Here is a 25228-nt window from a genome sequence, read left to right on the forward strand (position 1 = left end):
TGTGGTTTACTTTCCCCGTGTATCAGGAGATGAAGTGTTGTAAACACAAATTGAGCACATAAAAATTTAGTGATGCTTATCTGATATGAATATGCTATCATCGGTTCAGATTAACGCCTAATCATTTAAACATCTCGGGTTATGGAGCCTAATTCATTTTAATATCTAATAATTCGCTCTTATCTATATTGATCTTAATGTATACCGGTGTTTATGATTCCCATACAGTAATACTGTATTTAAAAACATCGGAATTAATGGTGAATTAAGCATATCCCCGATCCATCCATTGATTAGATTATAGATAAATTGTCGGAAATATTCTATATGACGTGCGTATATTAAATATATACACACGTTATCAAATACACTGTGTTCAACACAACTGCCGCTTGTTGTGTGGCTCGTGGCACGATTCAAGAGCGCGAACGAAACCTCCACTATAGCAGTTGCAAAAACCAGACGCTGTAGGTTTGCAACTATTATATAAAAATGAACGCGTCTCTTGAATAAATAGAAGAGTTTTTGTTGTTAGAGTTCCGTAGCTCGAAAGGAAACAAGGAACACATATAAGAACAACTCATTTTTTGTCTGGTCGTCATTCCGCCTGTTTGCCTAGCTGTCTATCTTGACGGACGAAAAGAATATAAGAAAAATAAATCGAAATCAGTAAATTTTTTGACGTAAGTCAGTGCAACTGATAGTATTGTGAGGTAATCCAGAAAGATCAGTGCGGAAATTGGACTTGCAATTCTCCGTTTTTTAAGATGTTATGTTCTTGTTTCTGTAGTTACACTTATTCACTCACCCGTCGAACTGTAGGTAAAAAATGTGATGAGTGCGTTTCATCAATTACAATATCTAAGACCGTATAACTTGTATTACATCAGCTAAAACATGGATCGTACTGAGCGATGCCAGATCAGCGGTCCACTAGCAAGAGTGCTTCGCATCTCCAGCCTGCTCTGTGTCGTACCGCTTCAGTTGACGCCGCTTCGCAACGAGCCTCAACGCGTTTTAATTAGCGGCGCACGGAAATTCAAATCAGCGCGCCTCAGCTACTTCGCCTCAATATCGCGCAAACGTCAAATTGGTGGCTATGTCGTGATATCTCTAATACGTAAGTATTAATTGAATGCAATGAACAAATATTGAATGTCCTTAGCAAATTCTAAACGCAGGTTCAAGTCTAATATTTAAGGTAGATCTAACACGTTCACCTCATAGTTCAGACGCAATGTGATTACCATAAGGTCATAATATACATATTTCTCTTTTTTAAACTATTGGATTCAAAATTCAGAATTTTATCTAGAAATATCCGCGTCTTCGTGATCTATGATGAAGAGGATGTCGCCACTAGAATGACATCTTTATTTCAATGTCAACGCTGGCGATTCGAGTTGATGGTGTAGACCGTGTAAGCCTTGCAAAGGTCTGTCGCCTATTGTGGTGTATCGTCCACACGGGGACTGTTCCGAGGGCTCCACAGTGATACCGATACATTTTCATCTTTATTCCTTTCAACACTAGATCTAATTTCATCTACACTGCGCTTGTCACCTCGATAATGTATGCGAGTGAAATCATTCTTACTTGTTCTTCCTCCTTAAGTTTTCTAGGAATTAAAAATGGAAGTTTTCAAAACTGAACTACACCTGTTCCTTGCCGGCAACGCTTTAACCAACGTTTTGTTCCAGGTTTCCATAGACGATATACGTATATATGTATAATTGCAATAAAAATATACTTTTTGTTTCAGTTGTAATGCAAATAATTACACTTCTCAATGAATTCATATTTAAAATAGATTCATCACCTCGTATACGCACAGGATTGTCAAAAGTATTCGTTATCGTAATCACGATATTATTATTGACATCAATACTCGTAACGGGGTTCGATGGCGTTAATAATATGAACCGATATATGTCATATGTAAATAAACTTGAAGAGGTAAGCGAGGCCCAGAGGTTTCTTCAAATGTTAGCGTTTAAGAGAATATTTTTAAGGAAAAAGTTGTGTATATAAATTAAATGTTCCTTTGCGACGAGATAAAATCTGTTGTCGTCAAAATATAAGTCATAATTAAAGTTGACAGGTCAAAGTATTAAATAAATATAGAAGCATTATAATAACTTATTGATCGTTGAAAACTGGTTCAGATAGAAATATCTCAGACCTGAGAAGAACCTGAGAGAGACAGGCAGCGGGACTTTATTATTACTTTTTAAATTGATGCACAGTGCGCTGTTTATATTTAATTGTGAAGAGGACAATAATAATTATTTTGATAAATTGTCACTTCACCGCAGTCAAATTAAAACATAACAAATGATCAGCTCAAATCAGTTTTCCTACTCTGCTATCAGAACAATGCAGATGCGATCCGGTATAAAATATCGTGTCGTAATCATAAGACGTTTTATCAACCGACTTCAAAAAGGAGGAGGTTATCAATTCGTCTGTATTTTTTTTTTATGTTTGTTACCTCATAACTTTTCACTGGGTGGACCGATTTTGATAATTTTTTTTTGTTTGAAAGGTAGTGCTTCCCGTGGGACCCATTTTAATTTTATTTTTTCCCGATGATGCTATCCGTATGAAAACGACATAAGTCTTAAATTTGCATTATGTATATGCGCGACAAATACGTGAATAACTCAAAATTGTGTCAACCAATTTTGATGATTCTTTTTTTATTATAAAGGCTATATATACTTCAAGGGTACTTTGATGAAAATTTGGTAAGGTTTTGAGTATAGGATCCATGACAAATAACGGAACGGAACCATTCTGAGGAGCACGTTAGCGATACTCGGCCGAATCTTTTATTTATATGTTATTTGGATATTTGAGAAACGTGCCGTAATGTGGTTATGTTTATGTAATTATCATAGCCGAATATTATAATCAACTAGCTACCCAACCCGGCTTCGCACGGTTGCAATACTGATACCAATTAATATACTACAGATTTGTTTATTTACGACATTACATTGAAAACTTCTAAAATTATCAGTGTTTCTTTACTGTATTGTTCATGTATTATTTATACAAACCTTCCCCTGAAATCACACTATCTATTAAAAAAAACCGCATCAAAATCCGTTGCGTAAATTTGAAGATATAGGGACAGAGAAAGCGAATTTGTTTTATACTATGTAGTGATGGAACTCCTATACGGCTCACAGTTAGGGTGCGATATGGGGCAGAATTTCTTACTATCTATAATCAAATTTTGTGTACGTGTTGTGATTTCATATGATGTACGACATATATTAGTTCTTTTTCAAAGTTTTTTTTGCTGAGGTCGATTATAGCTCTTTCGAGGGATCCTTGTAGTTTATGCCACATGACGTATTAAAGCCGCATTTTCGAATGTCTATTTTTGCTTTATTCGCAAGTTTCCTTTGAAATTATCCTCGAAGTAGTTTCTGACTCATATTAACGGAACGCTTAATCTAGCCATAATAAGAAAAATTATTTAGTCAACACCTGCTTCACGTAAAATCAAAAAATTAATAAAAATTTTAACAAAAATAAAAACCGACTTCAAACAAAACACAATTTTAAAACAAATGAATATGCACTAAAAAGTGATACAAATAATCGCGTATTCAACCTATTTTTTAGAGTAAAATGAAATGAAAAATATGAGACTACTTAAAAGTCGATTTACGATTATATAATGTAGTTATAATTATTGCTATATTTGGAGTCGGTGTCAGCCAAGAAAACCCACAGTATATCTATCAAAAAACAATACGAGAATACTTTAAGAAATATGTTTAATACAAATTACCTTTTATACGATAATACTGGGTCAATCAAGGGGCTCGTATCACTTGGTGCGTGCTGACACCGGCTCTAAATATAGCAATAACTATAACTACGTTATATAATCGTAAATCGACTTTTAAGTAGTCTAATATTTTTAATTTCATTTTACTTAGGAGGACTCTAAAAAATATGTTGAATACGCAATTATTTTTTTTTCTTTTTAGTGCATATTCAGTTGTTTTAAAATAGAGTTTTGTTTGAAGTCGGTTTTTCTTTTTGTTAAAATTTTTATTTATTAAGATATAAATAAAAAAAAACTTCAGGTAAAAATGTATAAAAATTTGATACAATGAAAATAACATATTAAACATTACTTCCTTCCAGATAAATCAAGAATTGGAGAGCAGCCACTTAGATATTAACATAAGGTACTCCGGTATTATAACGTGGGGATACTTGTCAATAATTGTGTTCTTTTTTGGCTGTCATGTATTTTTTAAAATGGATTTTGATTTGAAAGATAATGAGTATGCAATTCATAAGTGTAAGTAAACATTGTTTATGTTACAAGTATAATAATAGTGACATTTCGAGACGACGTAGAAACCCACGTCTAGTTGATATTGAAAGCTACTCCACGTTGAAAATGAAGATTAAACAAAATTTCCCCCAAAATAAATCTTTCTAAAACAATCTCTTTTTTGAGAAGTTCTGGACTTTAGTCAACTACCGCTGAACCAACGCGAGTTTGTGGTAAATTTTCCACTGCTTTATGAGATTGATCATAATGACAAATATAATCGCCAGTTAAATTCACTTGTTGTAAATATTTCTATCGCTAGCTAACGTAATTAATATCATAATTAATAAATAAAAAAAATAACAAAAAGAAAAACCGACTTCAAACAAAACACTATTTTAAAACAAATGTAATATGCATTAAGAAGTAATAAAAATGATTACGTATTCAATATATTTTTAGAGTTGTACTTCTTGTAAATGAAATGAAAAATATTAGACTACTTAAAAGTCACTTTATGATTATATAATTTAGTTACAATTATTATTATATTTGGAGCCAGTTTATTTTTATTAGATATAGACATAATAGATAGCTCAGCCGAGCTTGGTTTTTATTGAATACCGATCGTTGTTTTAGTATCGTCTGTATCGCGCGCACGCGTCCATATGCGAGGTGGTGAGGAGTATCGACGAGGGCGAGGGGACCTTGGTGGCGATCTTACTGCTCTCCAAGATAATGGAATGCGCGGACACTCTTTATCATTTCACGTCAATATCTTATTCGTTCTTAGGTAGGCGACTATGTAAATAAAAATTTTACGTGTAATTTGTAAATGTTATCTGAACTTATATTAAGTTAAACTAGTTTCAAGTCTATTAATACATTTTATTTGTTGCAGGTGACTGGACATACGGAAAATTTGAAAATTTAGGAGTGACTTTAATTTGGGCCTTTATTAAGGGAATTTTGATAGTACTAATGGTGGAACACTGTCATAAGACACAAGAAGAAGTATTTATCTCACTATATATATGAATATTTATTTAAATTAAGTACCACATACAGATAAAAAAATAGCCTAACGATTTTAATAATACATAAATGAAACCTTATGTAACAAACAGTCCATAGAACGTAATTAACTGTATACTCAACCGTATCAACAAAATACTAGTTTTCGCCCGCGGCTTTGCTCGCGTTTTGATAGGCATGTGTAGGGCAAAAAAGTAGCCCATGGAGCCAGCCTAGCCTTCCTTGGTGTTGAAATTTGCTTCATACAATTTTTTTTTCAAATTTTTCTTTTTAGTGCATATTCAGTTGTTTTAAAATAGAGTTTTGTTTGAAGTCGGTTTTTCTTTTTGTTAAAATTTTTATTTATTAAGATATAAATAAAAAAAAACTTCAGGTAAAAATGTATAAAAATTTGATACAATGAAAATAACATATTAAACATTACTTCCTTCCAGATAAATCAAGAATTGGAGAGCAGCCACTTAGATATTAACATAAGGTACTCCGGTATTATAACGTGGGGATACTTGTCAATAATTGTGTTCTTTTTTGGCTGTCATGTATTTTTTAAAATGGATTTTGATTTGAAAGATAATGAGTATGCAATTCATAAGTGTAAGTAAACATTGTTTATGTTACAAGTATAATAATAGTGACATTTCGAGACGACGTAGAAACCCACGTCTAGTTGATATTGAAAGCTACTCCACGTTGAAAATGAAGATTAAACAAAATTTCCCCCAAAATAAATCTTTCTAAAACAATCTCTTTTTTGAGAAGTTCTGGACTTTAGTCAACTACCGCTGAACCAACGCGAGTTTGTGGTAAATTTTCCACTGCTTTATGAGATTGATCATAATGACAAATATAATCGCCAGTTAAATTCACTTGTTGTAAATATTTCTATCGCTAGCTAACGTAATTAATATCATAATTAATAAATAAAAAAAATAACAAAAAGAAAAACCGACTTCAAACAAAACACTATTTTAAAACAAATGTAATATGCATTAAGAAGTAATAAAAATGATTACGTATTCAATATATTTTTAGAGTTGTACTTCTTGTAAATGAAATGAAAAATATTAGACTACTTAAAAGTCACTTTATGATTATATAATTTAGTTACAATTATTATTATATTTGGAGCCAGTTTATTTTTATTAGATATAGACATAATAGATAGCTCAGCCGAGCTTGGTTTTTATTGAATACCGATCGTTGTTTTAGTATCGTCTGTATCGCGCGCACGCGTCCATATGCGAGGTGGTGAGGAGTATCGACGAGGGCGAGGGGACCTTGGTGGCGATCTTACTGCTCTCCAAGATAATGGAATGCGCGGACACTCTTTATCATTTCACGTCAATATCTTATTCGTTCTTAGGTAGGCGACTATGTAAATAAAAATTTTACGTGTAATTTGTAAATGTTATCTGAACTTATATTAAGTTAAACTAGTTTCAAGTCTATTAATACATTTTATTTGTTGCAGGTGACTGGACATACGGAAAATTTGAAAATTTAGGAGTGACTTTAATTTGGGCCTTTATTAAGGGAATTTTGATAGTACTAATGGTGGAACACTGTCATAAGACACAAGAAGAAGTATTTATCTCACTATATATATGAATATTTATTTAAATTAAGTACCACATACAGATAAAAAAATAGCCTAACAATTTTAATAATACATAAATGAAACCTTATGTAACAAACAGTCCATAGAACGTAATTAACTGTATACTCAACCGTATCAACAAAATACTAGTTTTCGCCCGCGGCTTTGCTCGCGTTTTGATAGGCATGTGTAGGGCAAAAAAGTAGCCCATGGAGCCAGCCTAGCCTTCCTTGGTGTTGAAATTTGCTTCATACAATTTTTTTTTCAAATTCGGTTCAGTGGTTTAGTAGTGAAAGAGCGAAAGACAGACAGAGTACTTTCATATTTATAAAATTAGTTTAAATTGTTTCTAAACTTATTGTAAATAATATTATTTTGCGCAGTTCACATCGAGGCGATGGAGTTATCACATGCAGCTCTGCTATCCCAGTCTCGCTTCGCAGAAAGACACATTGATGTCGTTTGTGATGTTTATACATTTTTTCGTCCACAGATTCAAACAACACAAAACCACGTAAGTCACTTGATGTGCGCATCAGCAGACAGGGAATTTAAACATGAACTGTCGCGCTTCTACGACCAAGTTGTTGATGACACGCCTGCATTCTCACCACTGGGGATATGTGTTTTAAGGAGGCAGCTCTTAGCTGGGGTAAATGATTCATTCAATAAAAATATATATTTCTCTTATTGTTTTAATATAGTCCGATTGTCAGATAAAAGACAAAGAATGTATGTATTTATGAATGTTGAAGAAGAGATTATTTATATAAAATACTTCATTTATAAGCAAGCATTAATTAAAATAAATTATCCTTTCAGATAATCGGTGGAATTGCAACCTTTTTAGCAATTGTTCTACAATTCCACGCTATAGACAGAGTTAAATTACTTTAATCTTCAAGAGGTAGAGAAATGTCCTTTTTTATGAAATAATGTATATTGCTTTTTGTGAATAAAACATGTGTTTTAATATTTGTTTTTCTTATGTCATATTCTTAATATATTTCCTTTTTAGTTCAGTAATTAGTTTGTGAGTCTTCATATCAAAGTGCCTCTAAATAAAATAAAATAAAATTATTTTCTTTAATACACATTACACTTCTTGTTTGTCAAATTAATCATTACCATCGGTTCCGAAGAGGAAATGCCCTGACCTGAAAAGAAACGTCGAAAGTTTTTTTCTATAAGAAATAGCCTAGTACTGATCATTTCATTCCTAAGGTGCGCTATCAACCATAAACTTAAGAATTGTGTAATATATAATGACCCTTCGCACACAAGCGTTCTTTAACATTTTTTTTTAAATATGGCAACAGAAGTATGTTGGAATAATCTAAAAACTCTCCTCACAATCAATACTTTATCTCTCCTGAAGTGGTTCGCAATCAAAACTGATATAGGATTGATTATTTTTCCTCGATCCTTCCAATTCGACGATTAAAGTAAGAATGACCATTTCTAGGCTTACTCCTAGTATTTAATGTTTACACGCCCCTCCTCCGACTGTAGCAACATCCGGTATTGATTTATTTAAAAAAACAATTTAATCAAAACCGGATGTTGACAATCAACGTAAGTTGTAACAGCTATTTAAATCGAATTATTTATGCTGATAATACTTTAATACATTAAAACAATAAAATATGATCATATTAAAATAAATATGCTAACAGCTCGGCCACCAGACTTCCGGTACGTCCCCGTACCAACAAATATGAACAATTTCAATTAAATTATATAGGTATATGTAGGGGCAATACACAATATAAGAATATGTTAGTATATAATACTATACAATAACTTCTTCATTTAAGTAGGCGAAATTATAGTAAATAGATCTTAGTCTTTATATTTTTAACTATCGTCAGTATCAGTATCGTCCTCTTTACTAGCTGAGGAAGTCTCCAGTTGAGTGCTGATAGTTAACCAGAGGGATATTTTATCCACGGCTACAATAGTTTCATATCGGCGATTTTTTTTTCTTCGTTATGGGAGTGTCTTCTACGAAAAATCTATCATTCGGCAAAATTTTAGTATTTTAGTAATCCTATAAGGCCCTTGGTATTTAACTAAAAGTTTTTTGATTTTCCATTGTTACTATCAACGACTCTGTCAACACTCACTAAGTCCCCTACTCTATAATGCGGCGCTGGTTTCCTTCTTTCCATCAAAACGACTTTTATCCTTTATTTGTTGCATTTTTATACGGTCTCCGCTCTCCTTCCTCGTGTTTTGTATTTCTTCAGATGACGCAATTATATTCATATCTTCCAAAACGTCATTTAATATCGATTCGGATATATTCATAACCTTATATCAAAAAAAAAGGTCACAAGGACATTTTTTGTGGTGTCCTATTTATTGTTGTATTAAGTCCTATTTGGATCTGAGGTACGAATTCATCCCATGTTCTTTCATCTCTTCCATGTGATTTTGTAGCTAGCGCGTCTAATATTGTCCTATTGTATCTTTCGACTTGGCCATTTGATCTTGGCGTTGCAACGGCGTTTAAAACATGCTTGATCCCAGTACCCTGTATAAATTTCTTAAAGGCCAGACTCGTGAAGCAAGAGCCATGGTCTGTAATAAGCGCCTTTTTGAGAGTTTCAAATTCTGGTTTTTGTTCTGAGGTCAACTCCCACTTACAATTCTTGCGTAGAAGGTCGGTTAAGGGTCGTGCTATAATAGCAAAGGTCTTGACAAAACGTCTGAAGAAACTAGCAAGGCCCATAAATTGACGTACCTCGTGTTGATTTTTCGAGGGTACAAATTTTGCTACTGCTTCTGTTTTTATACTACCGGGCTGAATGCCATGACTTCCTACCTCGAAACCTAAAAAGTCAATTTTTTTGTAAAAAAAATTACATTTGCCATACTATATCACATTACATTACATTTGCCATACGAAGAGTATTAGAACTTTTGCGTGAAGGTGGACTCACGTTAAATCTCATTTAACGTGAGTCCACCTTCACGCAAAAGTTCTACTACTCTTCGTAGGCGTGATATTCCTTCTTCGAAGTTATGAGCTGGAATAAGGATATCATCCATGTAATCGTGGCAAACTTTACTTTTGCATCCGCTAACACTATTGATAAAAGTAAAAGTAAAGTAACAGCCTGTACACTTCCCACTGCTAAGATAAGGCCTCCTCTTCCATTAAGGAGAGGGTTTGGAACATATTCCACCACGCTGTTCCAATGCGGGTTGGTGGAATGCACATGTGGCAGAATTTCGATGAAATTAGACACATGCAGGTTTCACGACACGATGTTTTCCTTCACCACCGAGCACGAGATGAATTATAAACAAAAATTAAGCACATATATACAGTGGTGCTTGCCTGAATTTGAACCCGCAATCATCGGCTAAGATGCACGCGTTCTAACCACTAGGCCATCTCAGCTCAACACTATTGATGGTGCGCTGAAATACAGATGGTGCATTAACTAGTCCAAACGGCATTCGTAAATACTCGAATTGTCCATCGGGTGTTATAAAAGCTATTTTTGGTTGAGATTCCTCAGATATTGTTATTTGGTAGTATCCAGATGATGTAAAGAACATATGGTCGGCAAGGATATCCAGTTGATCTTCGACACGTGGTATTGGATAATGATCTTTCACTGTTTTCCGGTTCAAGGCTCTGTAATCAACACATAATCTTTTTCCCCACTTTTCTTTTTCACCAAAACAATTGGGCTAGCATATGGTGATGACGATTCCTGATTAATATTTGAATCTAGCATTTCTTGTATCATGCCCTGAACTTGGGTTCGCTCTGTATGTGGCAGCCGATAAGGACGATATACGACTGGATCACAGTCTTTCAATTTAATTTGCATTTCAGTTACTGCGGTAAGTTCTAAGTCTTTGAGTCCTGTCGAAAAACGATCACTAAATTCTTTTTAATTGTGCTGTTAAAGTAATAAAGTTAAATAAAGTTAAAAAAAGTTTTCAATTGTGCTGTTTAGCTTGTAGTTATTGATCATTGCATTGCCATAGTCGTTCATAACAATTGATAAGTTACATACGTTGTTGAGGCCTTTCACGGGTAATGCGCGAGTCATTAGAGTATTTTTCTTGAATTCTATATATTTTTTTGGACGATAAGTTATAAATCAATAAACTTCCGCTGCCTTTATGAACCTCCTACTCCCTTTTCAGAGCTGCAATAAATTGTTCAAAAATACGTGAGGCAGAACTGCTATTATCTTCAATACCATTAGATTGCCTTTAATTGTTTTTATTTCTGCCTTGTTTGGTCGAATGTTTGAAAGAATGATTGTCACTATCAGAATTCTCCCAGTTCCGATGCATGCGACGCGAATTATGCCGTGATCTAGATCGTTTTTTTTAAATCTTATATTTTCCGCAAGACTCGTGTCATCGGTGTCATCAAGCCTAGAAAAAGAGCGATATTGTTCATATTCATCTTCTCGCTCCCTCATCATAAAATCTCTCAGATTGGATGCGAGGACTATGCCCGCGTTCAATACCACGTCTGGGGGATTGTCTATATTGGCGATGGCTCAGACGTTGCTCATGCTCTACGTCTGATGGACCATATTCAACCAAGTACCTCAGGCGTTGCTCATGCTTCCCGCCTGAGGGACTATGTCCAACAAAGTCGTTCGGGCGTTGCTCATGCTCACCGCCCAAGCCACGACACCTGTGGTATCGATATTTTGGTAACGTCTGGTACCCTTCGCAGTTTTGTCGACTTCTTTTATTTCTTGGACTTGAACTTTTGTAATTCTTTTGGTTTTCGTCCATAAGGAAAACGTAACTTTTGCTCCGTGAACGTCTCCTTTCACATATGTTCATCGTACGTCTTGACATGTCAACATCATTCTCTTGCAATAATTTGGTCTCCATCTGAGGCTTAGAATACTTATATTTTAGTTTCAATGAAAATAAATAAGTAATTAAATTATAAAGTTATTTAATTAAAAGAATAAAGTATATTGAGCCTTTAAAAGTGCATCAATGTTGAACAAAATACCATTTTACACATTATGTTAGCTTATAAATAACATTTGTATTTATAATATTCTATAGATATTCGTAAAGAAAATTTCACCTGATTTAAATACATATATTGATATATTACAACTGTAAACTATACTTTTAAAGTGTTTTAAACTTAAAAAAAAAAAACCAACAAAAATGCATATGGAAAAATTTTAACAAAATGAAAAACAGACTTCAAACAAATCACTATTTTAAAACAAATAAAAATGTACAAAAAAGTAATAAAAATAATTGCATATCTATATATATAAAAATGAATTGATGTTCGTTAGTCTCGCTAAAACTCCAGAACGGCTGGACCGATTTGGCTAATTTTGGTCTTGAATTATTTGTGGAAGTCCAGGGAAGGTTTAGAAAGTGAATAAGTATGATAAAAATGCTAGATATATAAAAAAAACCAACAACTTTGTTTTTCCTTAGAAATACATTTATTAGAGAATTATTATTGATTTTCTATGACTATCGATGTTAGACAATAAAATATTGATGTTTTAAAATTGATTTTGCTATATTTAAAACATCGATACATCTATTTTTCGAATTTGTATATATAAAATATGTGGCATTTTTCGATGTCACTTTATAACTCAAGAACGGGCTCACCTACTCAACCCAAATTTTCAGGGTTTGTTCGGACTATTTAGTAGATGCTTTATGTGAAGTTTGCACAAAATCGGTCGAGTTGTTCTTCATTTATCATATTTTTTGTAAGAAATGAATTCAATAAATGGCGGGTCATTTTGTTAATGGAGATTTTTCAGACGGGGAAATTGTGCTGTCAAAATAAAAGTAAGTATTAATTCAAAATGAGTACACTCATCCACCAGTTTCAATAGATAATACGTATTATTTCAATGTATTATTTCCAAAAAAACCTTTAAATGTGGAGCGTTTGCATTTATTTTCATGTCAAAATATACAGAAAAAAGTTAGTGCTATGAATTTTTATTCGTATCGATTGATGGTTCGTCAACGAACACAAAATTATATCTCGAGATGTGGTAAACTATATCATCAGTATATCGTTAATATGTATGCCAAAATAGAAACTGAAAGTCAAAATTAAGACTTTCAATCGTTTCAATCAAGCAAAACGAAGATCCCAAGAATATATTCATTTGCAAGATTCGATAGCGAATGATGCTAATGTAAATGACAGCGGGCGATTGACTATATTGCCATCTTCGTTTATTGGTTGCCCACGGCATATGAACGAATGTGCACAAGACGCAATTTCTTAAGTATAAAGAATGGTTGACTGGATCTTTTCATTACGTTTACATGTAACTCGCAGTGGGATGATATTAAAAACAATTTTTTTGAAGAACAGTCGACAACTGATCGTCATGACATATACAGCACGTGTTTTTCGGCAAAAATTGAAAGCACGTATGGATTTAATTGTAAAATTATATTGGTATATTTGAAGAGGTGCGTTGCCATATGTACTCCATTGAATTGTAAAAGAGGGGATTGCCGCATGCACACGTATTAATTTGCCTGTTCCTTACAATAACTCCGGATCAAATCGATAACGTTATATCAGCTGAAACTCCCGATCAAACTCTTGATTCAGAGCTAATTCACGTTGTCGTAATGTCGTAAAATATGATACATGGCCCATACGTTGAGCTACATATGAGTTCGTTACATCTATTTCTCGAATTTAATAATTTCTTCCAGTCACAAAAAAAAGCAGATATTAGACCATTGGACGCAGCGAAACAGTTTATTCTGTTTACATAGACGTTTCACCCTAACTTCGTTTACTTCATGCGAACGGCGCTGACTCATATAAACGGCACGCTTATGCTTATAATCGTAAATCGACTTTTGAGTAGTCTAATGTTAATCATTTCATTTTACTTTGGAGGACTCTAATAAACATTTTGAATACGCAATTATTTTTATTACTTTTTAGGGCATATTAAATTGTTTGAAAATTTTGTTTTGTTTGAAGTCGGTTTCTTTTTGTTAAAATTTTTATTTATATAAGTATCTAATTGTTGTGACGTGACTATTTTTGAGAAATATAAAGTATACAATATTTTTAAAATATTATAAGCAACTTCACCATAATAAAACTTGACCACCTATATATTTTTGTATTGCAAATTAGTTACAAATTAAAACTTATCGTATAACCAGTTTACACTCAATGGTTTTGCATACCTTATGTTGTAAGGACTTAATCATAGCGACATGGCCATTTATCACGCAACCTCATGATTCCTGTCTATTTGAAAATATAAAAAAAAATTATTGACAGTGTCGTTTTTAATGTAAGTATCAATTGTTTATTGTTACAGTTCAGATCACCAGTTTCGCTGCGTGCAATTGTTTCTATGCTCATCACATTTGGACTAATTTAAGCATTTCGATTATGGCAGTACGAAGTTTGCCGGGTCAGCTAGTTTAACATATATTTGAGAGTCCTCCTAGGTAAAATGAAATGAAAAATATTAGACTACTTAAAAGTCGATTTACGTTTATATAACGTAGTTATAGTTATTGTTCTATTTGGAGCCGGTGTCAGCCACGGGCACACGCTTCAACAATCAAAAGAAAGAAGCGATACGAGCCTCTTGATTGACCCAGTATAATATCGTATAAAAGGTAATTTGTAAGAAACATATTTCTTAAAGTATTCTCGTATTGTTTTTTGATAGATATACTGTAGGGTTGGCTGACACCGACTCCAAATATAGCAATAATTATAACACTGACACCATTATGACACCGACTAAAATATGTTAAATATGCAATTATTTTTATTACTTTTTAGTTCATTTTTATTTGTTTTAAAATAGTGATTTGTTTTAAGTCGGTTTTTCTTTTTGTTAAAATTTTATTTATTTTTTGATTTTTAGTGAAGCTGATGTAGACAAACATTTTTTTCTTAATATGGATAGATTAAGCGTGCCTTTTATATGAATCAGTAACTACTTCCGGGACAATTTTAAAAGAAACTTTCGAATAAAGCAAAAATAGACTTTCGAAAATGTGGCTTTTTATACGTCATGCGGCATAAACTACAAGGTACCCTCGAAAGAGCTGTAATCGACCTCAGTAAAAAAACTTTGCAAAAGAGCTATTCGTATGCTATGTCGTACATCATATGACATCACATCATATACACAAAATTTGATTAAAGACAGTAAGAAATTCTGCCCCAAATCGCACCCTAACTATAAGCCGTTAAGGAGTTCCGTCAATGCATAGTATAAAACAAAGTCGCATTCTCTGTCCCTATATCTTCAAAACTACGCAACGAATTTTGATGCGGTTTTTTTAATAGATAGTGTAATTCAAGGGGAAGGTTTGTGAATATAATAAATGTACAATATAGTAAAGAAACACTGACAATTTTAGAAGTTTGCAATGTGATGTCGTAAATAAACAAATTCTTTAGTATATTTAGTATCAGTATTGCACCCGTGAGAAGTCGGGGCGGGTCGCTAGTTGATTATAATATTCGATTATGACAATTACATGAACATAACCACGTTCCGGAAGGTGATTCAAATATCCAAGTGACCCATAAATAAAAGATTTCGTAAATCGACGTTTAAGTAGTCTAATACTTTTCATTTCATTTTACTTAGTAGGACTCTAAAAAATATGTTGAATACGCAATTATTTTTATTACTTTTTAGCGCATATTCATCGTTTTGAAATAGTGTTTCGTTTGAAGTCGGTTTTTCCTTTCGTTAAAATTTTTATTTATTTTTTGATTTTGAGTGAAGCTGATATTGACTAACTATTTTTTCTTAATTCAGAAACTACTTGGAGGACAATTTCAAAGGAAACTTGCGAATAAAGCAAAAATAGATTTTCGAAAATGCGCTTTAATACGTCATGCGGCATAAACTATAAGGATGATTCGAAAAAGCTGTAATCGACCTTAGCAAAAAAAAACTTTAAAAAAGAGCTGATATACATATGTCGTACATCATATGACATCACGTCACATACACATAATTTGATTAAAGACAGTAAGAAAGTTCATTTTACTTAGGAGGACTCTAAAAAATATATTGAATACGCAATTATTTTTAACACTTTTTAGTGCATATTCATTTGTTCTAAAGTAGTGTTTTGTTTGAAGTCGGTTTTTCTTTTTGTTAAAATTTTTATTTATTTTTTGATTTTAAGTGAAGCTTGTGAATTTGACTACCTAATTTTTCTTAATATAGATAGATTAAGCGTTCCCTTTATATGAGTCATAAACTACTTCGAGGACAATTTAAGGGAAACTTAACAAAAATAGACTTTCGAAAATGCGACTTTAATACGTATTGCGGCATAAACTACAAGGATCCCTCGAAAGAGCTGTAATCGACCTCAGCAAAAAAACTTTGAAAAAGAGCTAATATATGTCGTACATCATATTACATTACATCACATACACAAAATTTGATTAAAGATAGTAAGAAATTCTGCCCACATATCGCACCCTAACTGTGAGCCGATTAGGAGTTCCATCTCTACATAGTATAAAACAAAGTCGGTTTCTCTGTCCCTATATCTTTAAATCTACGCAACGGATTTTGATGCGGGTTTTTTTTAATAGATAGTGTGATTCCAGAGGAAAGTTAGTATATATAATACATGACCAATATAGTAAAGAAACACTGATAATTTTAGAAGTTTGCGATGTGATGTCGTATATAAACAAATTCTGTAGTATATTTAGTATCAGTATTGCACCTAGTTGGTAGCTAGTTGATTATAATATTCAACTATGATAATTACATTAACATTACCGCATTACGGAAGGCGACTCAAATATCCAAATAACATAAAAATAAAAGATTCGACCGAGTATCGCTAACGTGCTCCTCAGAATTGTTCCGTTCCCTTCCGTTCCGTTACTTTGCCATGGATCCTGTGCTCAAAACCTTACCAAACTTTCACCAAATTATCCTTGAAGTATATATTTTATAATAAAAAAAGAATTATCAAAATTGGTTAACGTGATTTTCAGTTATTCACCTATTTGTCGCGCATATACATAATGCAAATTTAAGACTTATGTCGTTTTCATACGGATACCATCATCGGAAAAAAATTTAAAAAAAAAATGGGACCCCATGGGAAGCACTACCTTTCAAACAAAAAAAAAAATTACCATAATCGGTCCACCCAGTGAAAAGTTATGAGGTAACAAACATAAAAAAAAAAAAAAATACAGACGAATTGATAACCTCCTCCTTTTTGAAGTCGGTTGCAAATAAGTGTAGTTGTATGCTTACTTGAAATTAGCGTAGCAATAATCTGATAAAGTTGTATTTCTAAATGAATTGCTATGAATTGGATTACCAGCATCATGACAACGCCATCAGCTCTTGTGGTCTGTGTAACTACTTCGCATATAAATACATAAGATGTTGCTAATTCGCGAATTATATGTGGCTTACTTTCTTCTTTGCCTATTTTAAGAAAAATAATTATTATATATTAAGCAATAATTTGCTATATTTAGTTAGTCATAGTATCGCTTAACTTAAATAATTTCAGTTTCGTTTTTAGCGGATAGCTAGATATCCGACGGTCAGATATATGGCTATCTAGCCATACAGTCTGCCGAATATCCGGTATCCGGTCAAACTGCTATCCGTTTCATCTCTAATTTTTATATCAACTGTATTGTATTACTTTCCTGTGCAGTAAGTTGCAATTTCGAAAATTACAAATGAGCCTTGTTATTAATGAAAACCAACAGTTAAATTATTAACAGAAAATTAAGCAAATAGTACTATTAGTATTTTTTCTTTTTTCTACGTGATTCCTTTTATCGGTCCAGGCGTCGTCAAAAAGCAGAGTCTTCAAACTATCATTTATTGCGATCAGAGTAATATTCACTCGTTGCGCCAAAAAACTTATCTGCAGTTGTAGCAATATCAGAATATAAATATTCAGAAACATGTATATCGTTTCCTTCGTTATTATTGCTAGAATAAAGTAATAATTATTTTAAAAAAATATGATATGTGTGAAGGTTCTGTGTTTAAAAATATAGTACAGATATTTTTTTCTAATTAAAAGATTATGTTTCTGTTTTATACATTTAATAAACATTGTGGATCAATACCCGTGCTGAGGGTCATCCGTGATTGCGACAAGCCGCTCAAGGCATCTATCAATCGTAAGAAAAAATATCCATGTATTAAAATAAAAATTATGTAATTCGATTTTATTAATATTTTCTTCTTCAAAATATTTTGTAATTTTGCATCGATCTGCAAATAATATAAAATACTATTATAAATTTCGCTCGACTCTGGAAATCAATTTGTCTAACGCTTTTAATTTTTATATATTGTTGGGCTAAGACATCCCCAAGGTTCCCATTAAGACAAAATGGGAATGGTTCAGGGCAAGGTAAGCGCAGCCACACAACGCACGTGACAGCCAACACGCCGCAGCCGTTCAATGCTGATCCTATATTTAGTATCAGTATTGCACCCGTGCGAAGCCAGGGCGGGTCGCTAGTATATAAATTGAATAATTATATAGCTGTTTTATGCATATCCTGCAAAGCACTTGAAATTTTTTGACATGGCATTAGTAGCATTCTATTAAGCATACTTCAGAGAAAGTTTTTGGCTAAATATTCATCGTCCATATTTGACTTTGGTTTGACGTAAAGCGTTAACACAGCGAGGCATGGCTGCCTCTGCTAGTATTATTATATGAAATTACCTGTTCGAGCCTTTTGAAGTAATTATCCATACTAGTCAACCTCGCCGGAGCAGTGAATACTCCTACTGTAGTCAGTACAGCTAGTACAGCTATCGCACATGATTTAACGAAGTTATCTGTTACTCTCTTTGAATAAATCTTCATAAAAAATTCGGCAATACATGTCAAACTCAAAAATCCTAATAAAAATAATAAAAACATTCCTAATAAAATTAAGGACTCGATTACTCTGAACCAATTATTTTTTCTAAAAGAAAGGCCAATACCGTAAATTATCATAAAAACTCTTCCAAATATTACCAAAGGGCGCGAGACTTGGAATTCCGGCGCATACTTGACGGGAGCGATGCCTACCGGGCGCGAGATCTTCAGCAACAACCCCATCGCGCCGCGGTCCATTGCTGTAGTACTGGACAGCTTTCGCGCAACAAACTAATGTAGTTCTCTCCTTTAAAGTCGTAATAAAATAAACGAGATGTACATCATTATCTAAAGTAAATATCGTCAGCGTTATACCTAATGACATCACTCATAGGCAAATATAATTACTCCATACACTCAATATTTTATTACTAATGGAATATCTTTGTATGAATAGACAATGACAAAACAGTTCAATACTTTTTCTTTGTCTTTCAAGCGATTATCTTTTTTGATTGTTGCTTGTTAAGATTTTCTATGTTATTTATAAAATAAATTGGAAAAATAAGGAAAAAGATCGAAAATAGCATTGTATATGCAAATCGGTGTCTTTTGCTTTGAGAGTTTCCGGTATACAATTCTGACTACGTTGACATAATTAACCAAATATTAACATTATCATCCTCCTGCTCTTATCCCATTTACTTGGGGTCGGCGCAGCATGTCTTCTTCTTCCATACTTCCCTATCTGACGTCATATCACAAGTGACATTATTTCCAGCCAAATGATCTTTCACACAATCTTTCCATTGGTTATTTAACATATATGACACATCAACATATATGCTCCATGATTGCGAAAGTAACTCTGTCTGTCTGTCTGATGCGCTTTCACGATCAAACCAATGAACCGAATCCGATGAAATTTGTTATGAAGCAAGTTTGAGCTGCAACGAGGGACATTGTTTTTATGTCAACAGACAGACAGATATATTTACTTTCGCATTTATAACGTTAGTGTAGATAGTTATATGTATGTACTATGTTAATTTAAACTTACAAACTAAAATTACATCAAACTTTCATATGAATCGCTTTAGTAGTTTTGTGTGACTGTTGAATACAAACAAAAAAGTAACCTCCTTATAATATTTATCTAATCGTGCCACGGCTAAAAGCATTAATATTCAGAGTAACTTGTTTTAAAATTATTATTGGTATCTGAATGTATTATTAACGTAGTATGTATTTTATTGCAGTAACTATTTCAAATAACTTTTAATTACAATAATGTAACTGCTTTTTTAATAATACCTACATTTACTTAAAATATAAATGGTAGATCTACCCATATTGGTTGAGCTATACGATTGATCACAATCAAACTTGACTGTAAGCACTAATTTGGTCTAAGATGCAACGTGGGGGCTCTATTAGACCTTAGTACGAGTTTGACAGTTAACCATAATTTATTCATTTATTTATATGACGGAGAGCGCCAAGATTGTTTGGTTTGGGGTCATCTTCGACATACATATTGACGAAATAATACAACAAATCTATAGCTGGATTTCTATATTGATTTGTTACAACATTTAGGCGCCGCTTCAACCTCTGTCATATCCTTTTTGAAATTCTTTGTTTTTCTAAAATGATTCTCACTGGCTATCTAGAATCAAATATCTAAACTAAGTAATTTCAATCAAATTATTTCTTCATTTGGTGAGACTCCAACGCTTTTCCACCTGATACATAAAAGTAAAAAAAAAATTGAAATCAAAATTTAGCAGTTACCTCATGTTATTACTATACTTAAATATAATTGTTTTCTCATATCTATAAATGGACTCTTGAAATGTGACTCTTTCGTCGATAAGAATATTTCCCTAACTCTCTAACTAAGAATATTTCTCTAACCCTAACTCTGTTGCATTCCGCACTCCTGGCACAATTACATATTCTTACTTTATCAAAATTAATAATTGTAATTTTTTTAAATGTGCAGAACCCTTTTGTTGAAATATAACCTAAATATGACTTATAAACAGATTGTAACTAAAGATTAATTCTACTATAATCGCTTAGATTCTTATCACCTTTTGGAAGCGAGTCAGTTTGTAATGACAAAATAACAGACATCAGTAAGCAACGGAACACACGAGTCATACGCTGATCAAAAACCTGCCTTTTATCGATACCTACTAATGGTATAAATGCAAAGGTGACTCTGTCTGGTAGCTCTTTGCGCTTAAACCGTAAAGCCGATTTTGATAAAATTTGGCATGGATGGCGTTTAAATCACCACTCGAGAAGGTAAAATTTGTGGTGACGATTTGTGAGCTAAAGGTCGAGTTTTATAAATTACGGCCGGGTTAACTTTCAGGTTCAGCTAGATTAAAAATAAAATTAGCAAATTTCAATCAGGTAATTTAAATTTTAATCAGGTAATAAATAAATCATAGTGATAAAGGGTTAAGTTTATTATAATTATTTTTCACCATCATCATCATCATCATCAGCCCGTTTTTGTCCACTGCTGGATATAGGCCTCTCCAAGCGCACGCCACTGTGGTCTTCCTCCGGCTACTCGTATCCAGCTCCTGCCTGCCGCCTTGCGTATATCGTCACTCCACCGTGCCTGAGGACGTCCTACACAACGTTTGCCGAGACGCGGTCTCCACTGTAGAACACATTTTCCCCAACGGTTGTCAGTTCTACGACAAATATGACCAGCCCACTGCCACTTCAGCTTACTAATCCAGTGGGCTATGTCGATGACTTTGGTTCTTTGACGGATCACCTCATTTCTGATGCGATCCCTCAGAGAAACGCCGAGCATAGCCCTTTCCATAGCACGCTGTGCGACTTTAAACTGGTGGACTAGCCTTGTCATGAGTGCCCACGTTTCGGCTCCGTATGTCATGACGGGTAGGACGCACTGGTTAAAGACTTTCTTCTTAAGGCACTGCGGGATTGACGATGTAAAGATCCGACGTAACTTCCCAAACGCTGCCCAACCCAGCTAAATTCTTCTATTCACCTCATCCTCAAGGTTGTTTCTACCTAATCGCATAGTCTGCCCGAGGTAGACATATTTTTGAACAACATCGAGGACGGTGCCGTGTATTGTAATTATTTTTACCTAACATCAATTCATTGTAACGAGGTGTGAAGATGCAGGACGAAGCGTGTGAAGTTCAGGGTGCGTTGGCAGTTGTGTTACGCCTGTCACGAGCCCTGGGGCTTGCTCCGCTACGCTTCGCTCACGACCGTGGAGGCTACATAGTTACAGTATCCCGACAAGTCGCTATATACGGTTACATCCTATCGGTCTGCACTCGTAAGTTGTATTCTTACACGCGGATTGCGTAAGATTATTCGAGAAATAAGTTTTTCTGCTATTATCCAGTGATTTTCTACTAATTACACGGAACGTAGTTTAATTCCTATAAACTTATTTACCACTTCGCTGAAATTTATTTTTTCCTCATTTTAGATATTTGTGGAGCAGTATGGATGTACCAAAGTATTGTTAAGTTTCACATGGTGTGTTCATCGTTTCCTGTTGGAAACTTTATCACTGTGACAGCAATAATGTTCGTAACCGGAGTGGGATCTTATGGGAGCGTCTACCGCATCAAAAATATAGCGAAGCATTTAAATTTACTCTATAAAGTAATATTATATATATTATTCCGCAATGATAAAATTCAATATATTTGTTTTATAGTGTAATGAATGTAGTTTTTTGTATGTTAGTAATTTTGAAATTAAACCATAATTTTGAAATTAACATGGTTAGGCATTTTTATTACTACAAGTATTTGCAACGGGATATTTACCATGTTTTTTATTTATAATTGGTGGAGCTCGAAATTTCGACATTATCTACGAATGTCTTGTTTGTGAGTCTGTATAGATATCAAATAAAAATAAAAAACACAGTAGTTTAAATACTTGTTGTAATAAAGCAAGGTTATTTAGTGACAAGACTTGCATTCTAAGTAGGTATGCTACGATAGAAAAGCTCGATGACGTTAGGTTTGCGTGTGGCTGAAATTAGTATGACATTTTTTTAGTAACCATTATATTTGAGATAAATTACGATTTAAATGGCCAATCGGATATTAAACGAAACAAAAGTCTATTTGCTTTAAATTTTGTTAATGCAATACTTTTAATTTTAATGATCGGGTTACCTGCAATTTCTAAATATATCGCCTTCGGAAAAAATGGACGTGAGTTCTTTGAATCGTTATTTTCAATTTCCGGAAATTCATTGCCCAGTAATATAACTGCAGTTAAAATACGTGTCACGGTTTAAATCCGGACATGCAAAACTGATGATCAGTTGTGTGCTTAGGGGTTCTACAGTTAAGCAGCAACACTTAATGTGGTTGTGTTATGTTTGGAAGGAAGTGCGGTGGTGTTCGATGAGTCATTATAAATTGACAACCTAGCATAATAGATCATAGCACTGTAGGTTTGTGACTGTTTATCACCAGGCCCATTTTTAAGTCTGGCAAGCTAAAAGCTAAAAGAATTATCATGTGGAAATATTTCGGATGGATTTGGAAATCCTAATCATTCCGCATTCACCAGTCTCTGCGTCTTGGCCCCGTAATTAATACCTATAGTGATTTTTTATCAGGTCTAACAATTTATACGAGACTTTTTTTAGTGCTAAGTTTCGACATTATGATTTATTTGGAGTTCAGCAGAATATATCTACTCTTTATGGAGAATATGCTTATAAATTTTTGATGTGTATTGCATACTGAAGACGGTGAGTCTGAAGCTAAGGGAATGGGTAGACAAGTCAAATTCTTGTAAGTATGTAACGATGATGTCCTCATTATGCTTAGTTTCTTCAAACTGTTGGCCACTGATTTTTTTGATGCGTTTTCAATTTTGAAAGCCGATTTAGATATACAATATAAATTCCAAAAATAAATATTAATATCGTAATTCTGTTTTAAATAATATTTCAGGGGCGGCGTGCCGTTTGTCACTGACACGTTTCCGGGACCTAACAAGGGCTTATGTGTCTGTTTGCGAAGCAGTGAAGGGACTGAACGAGACCCGAGGGGGAATCATATTTATTTTATTTTCAGCGAACTCTCTGTTTACGACGATGTCTTTCTTCAATTTAATTGACGACTCATATTATACTTGTATTTATTACACCTGGGACTCATTTTATTACTCTTATTTTTTACAGTCGAATTAAGAATTTTTGTTTTCGTTCTCTCATTTCCGAAGCAGGAGCAAAGTATCACGCTTTGGCTGTATTTGTTCAGGTGTTCTGGTGTGTTGTGCATTTGTCTACGGCTGTTGTATTCATTGAACCGTGGCATCAAATAAGTGCGGAGGTAAATTGATTTTAAAAAGTTTTATTTTCCGAAATCACCGTTGAATTTAAAAACATCGTGAAAAAGTTACGAGTACTGACTGTCTTCAATTTATTTGAAGATTTTTTTAATGGCGTATTTAAACGGAGGGGCAAATGTGCCACCTGATGGTATATGGTCACCACTGCCCATAGAAATTGGCAACTGTAAACTGTTCAACCTTACATTGCCAATTCGCCACCAACAATCTTAGAAAGTTAGATGTCATATTCCTCGTACCCGTACCAAAAGACGTTTGTTATAGTCCAGGACTATAAGTGAGCCAGTATATTACGATTAAATCACGTAATATAAAATAATTGTTTTTGTAGATCAAAGCGATGCGAATACTTTTGATTGAGTTAAAATTTAATATGACGCCAGTTGGAATGTCGATCCCTTTAGAAATGGACCTGATGTTCAAACAGCTTCTTCTCAACCAGCCGACGATGTCTCCACTGGGCCTTGTCACCATTCAGAGATCACTTCTCACAAAGGTTGATATAATGGAATTGCTTGTTTATTTGAAGCATTAATAACGGGAGCCTATGATAATATTATAAATGGCAAATTTCTTTCTTGATTTGTCTGAGCCGAGTGAACCCTGTCTTAGTGAAGGACTTTGATATATAATTGTTTTCTAATTTAATATCGTTTGTTACAGACGATAAGCTTTATAACTACCTACTTTGTTATAATGATACAGTGTATGCAAAAGAGATGGGAGAAGTGACTCAACTCGCAAAAAAATAATTTTGTCTAATAATTCCAATAAATCGACTTATACTTCACTTTGATGAAAATAAATATAGTCTTAGTAAGTCCTACCTCCTGGACACATTGAATGTTGTTGAAAAAAACCTTGCGTTTTATTTAAATCTTGATACACTTAATAACCTCACTAGCTAAAACTAACAAGTGGCTTGAAGTTTGAGTCTTAGACTCTTTTTAATACAAAAAGTGTCAAAGCATAGTAAACGTTATTTAAGGACTTCTTATAATCAGTTTTGAATGCAATGT

The 25228-nt window shown here is 33.6% G+C and overlaps 1 protein-coding gene across 1 annotated transcript; it reads left to right on the forward strand.

The window, feature by feature from the left end:
- Positions 1 to 23815: 23815 nt before the first annotated feature.
- LOC124533266 lies at positions 23816 to 24990 on the forward strand. The gene is made up of 4 exons (XM_047108474.1): positions 23816 to 23992; positions 24081 to 24190; positions 24541 to 24705; positions 24873 to 24990. The coding sequence occupies exons 1-4, from the start codon at positions 23953 to 23955 to the stop codon at positions 24939 to 24941; spliced, it is 384 nt and encodes a 127-aa protein (XP_046964430.1). The 5' UTR covers positions 23816 to 23952; the 3' UTR covers positions 24942 to 24990.
- Positions 24991 to 25228: the final 238 nt, after the last annotated feature.

The sequence above is a fragment of the Vanessa cardui genome, chromosome 10, assembly GCF_905220365.1.
Source record: "Vanessa cardui chromosome 10, ilVanCard2.1, whole genome shotgun sequence".
Classification (NCBI taxonomy): domain Eukaryota; kingdom Metazoa; phylum Arthropoda; class Insecta; order Lepidoptera; family Nymphalidae; genus Vanessa; species Vanessa cardui.

Excerpts from the sequence above, each read along its gene's own strand:
- LOC124533266 (XM_047108474.1), top strand. The coding sequence starts at position 23,953 with ATGTCTTTCTTCAATTTAATTGACGACTCATATTATACTT. Across the intron at positions 23,993-24,080 it reads TGACGACTCATATTATACTT|CAGGAGCAAAGTATCACGCT; the intron begins GTATTTATTACA and ends TCATTTCCGAAG. Across the intron at positions 24,191-24,540 it reads GGCATCAAATAAGTGCGGAG|ATCAAAGCGATGCGAATACT; the intron begins GTAAATTGATTT and ends TTGTTTTTGTAG.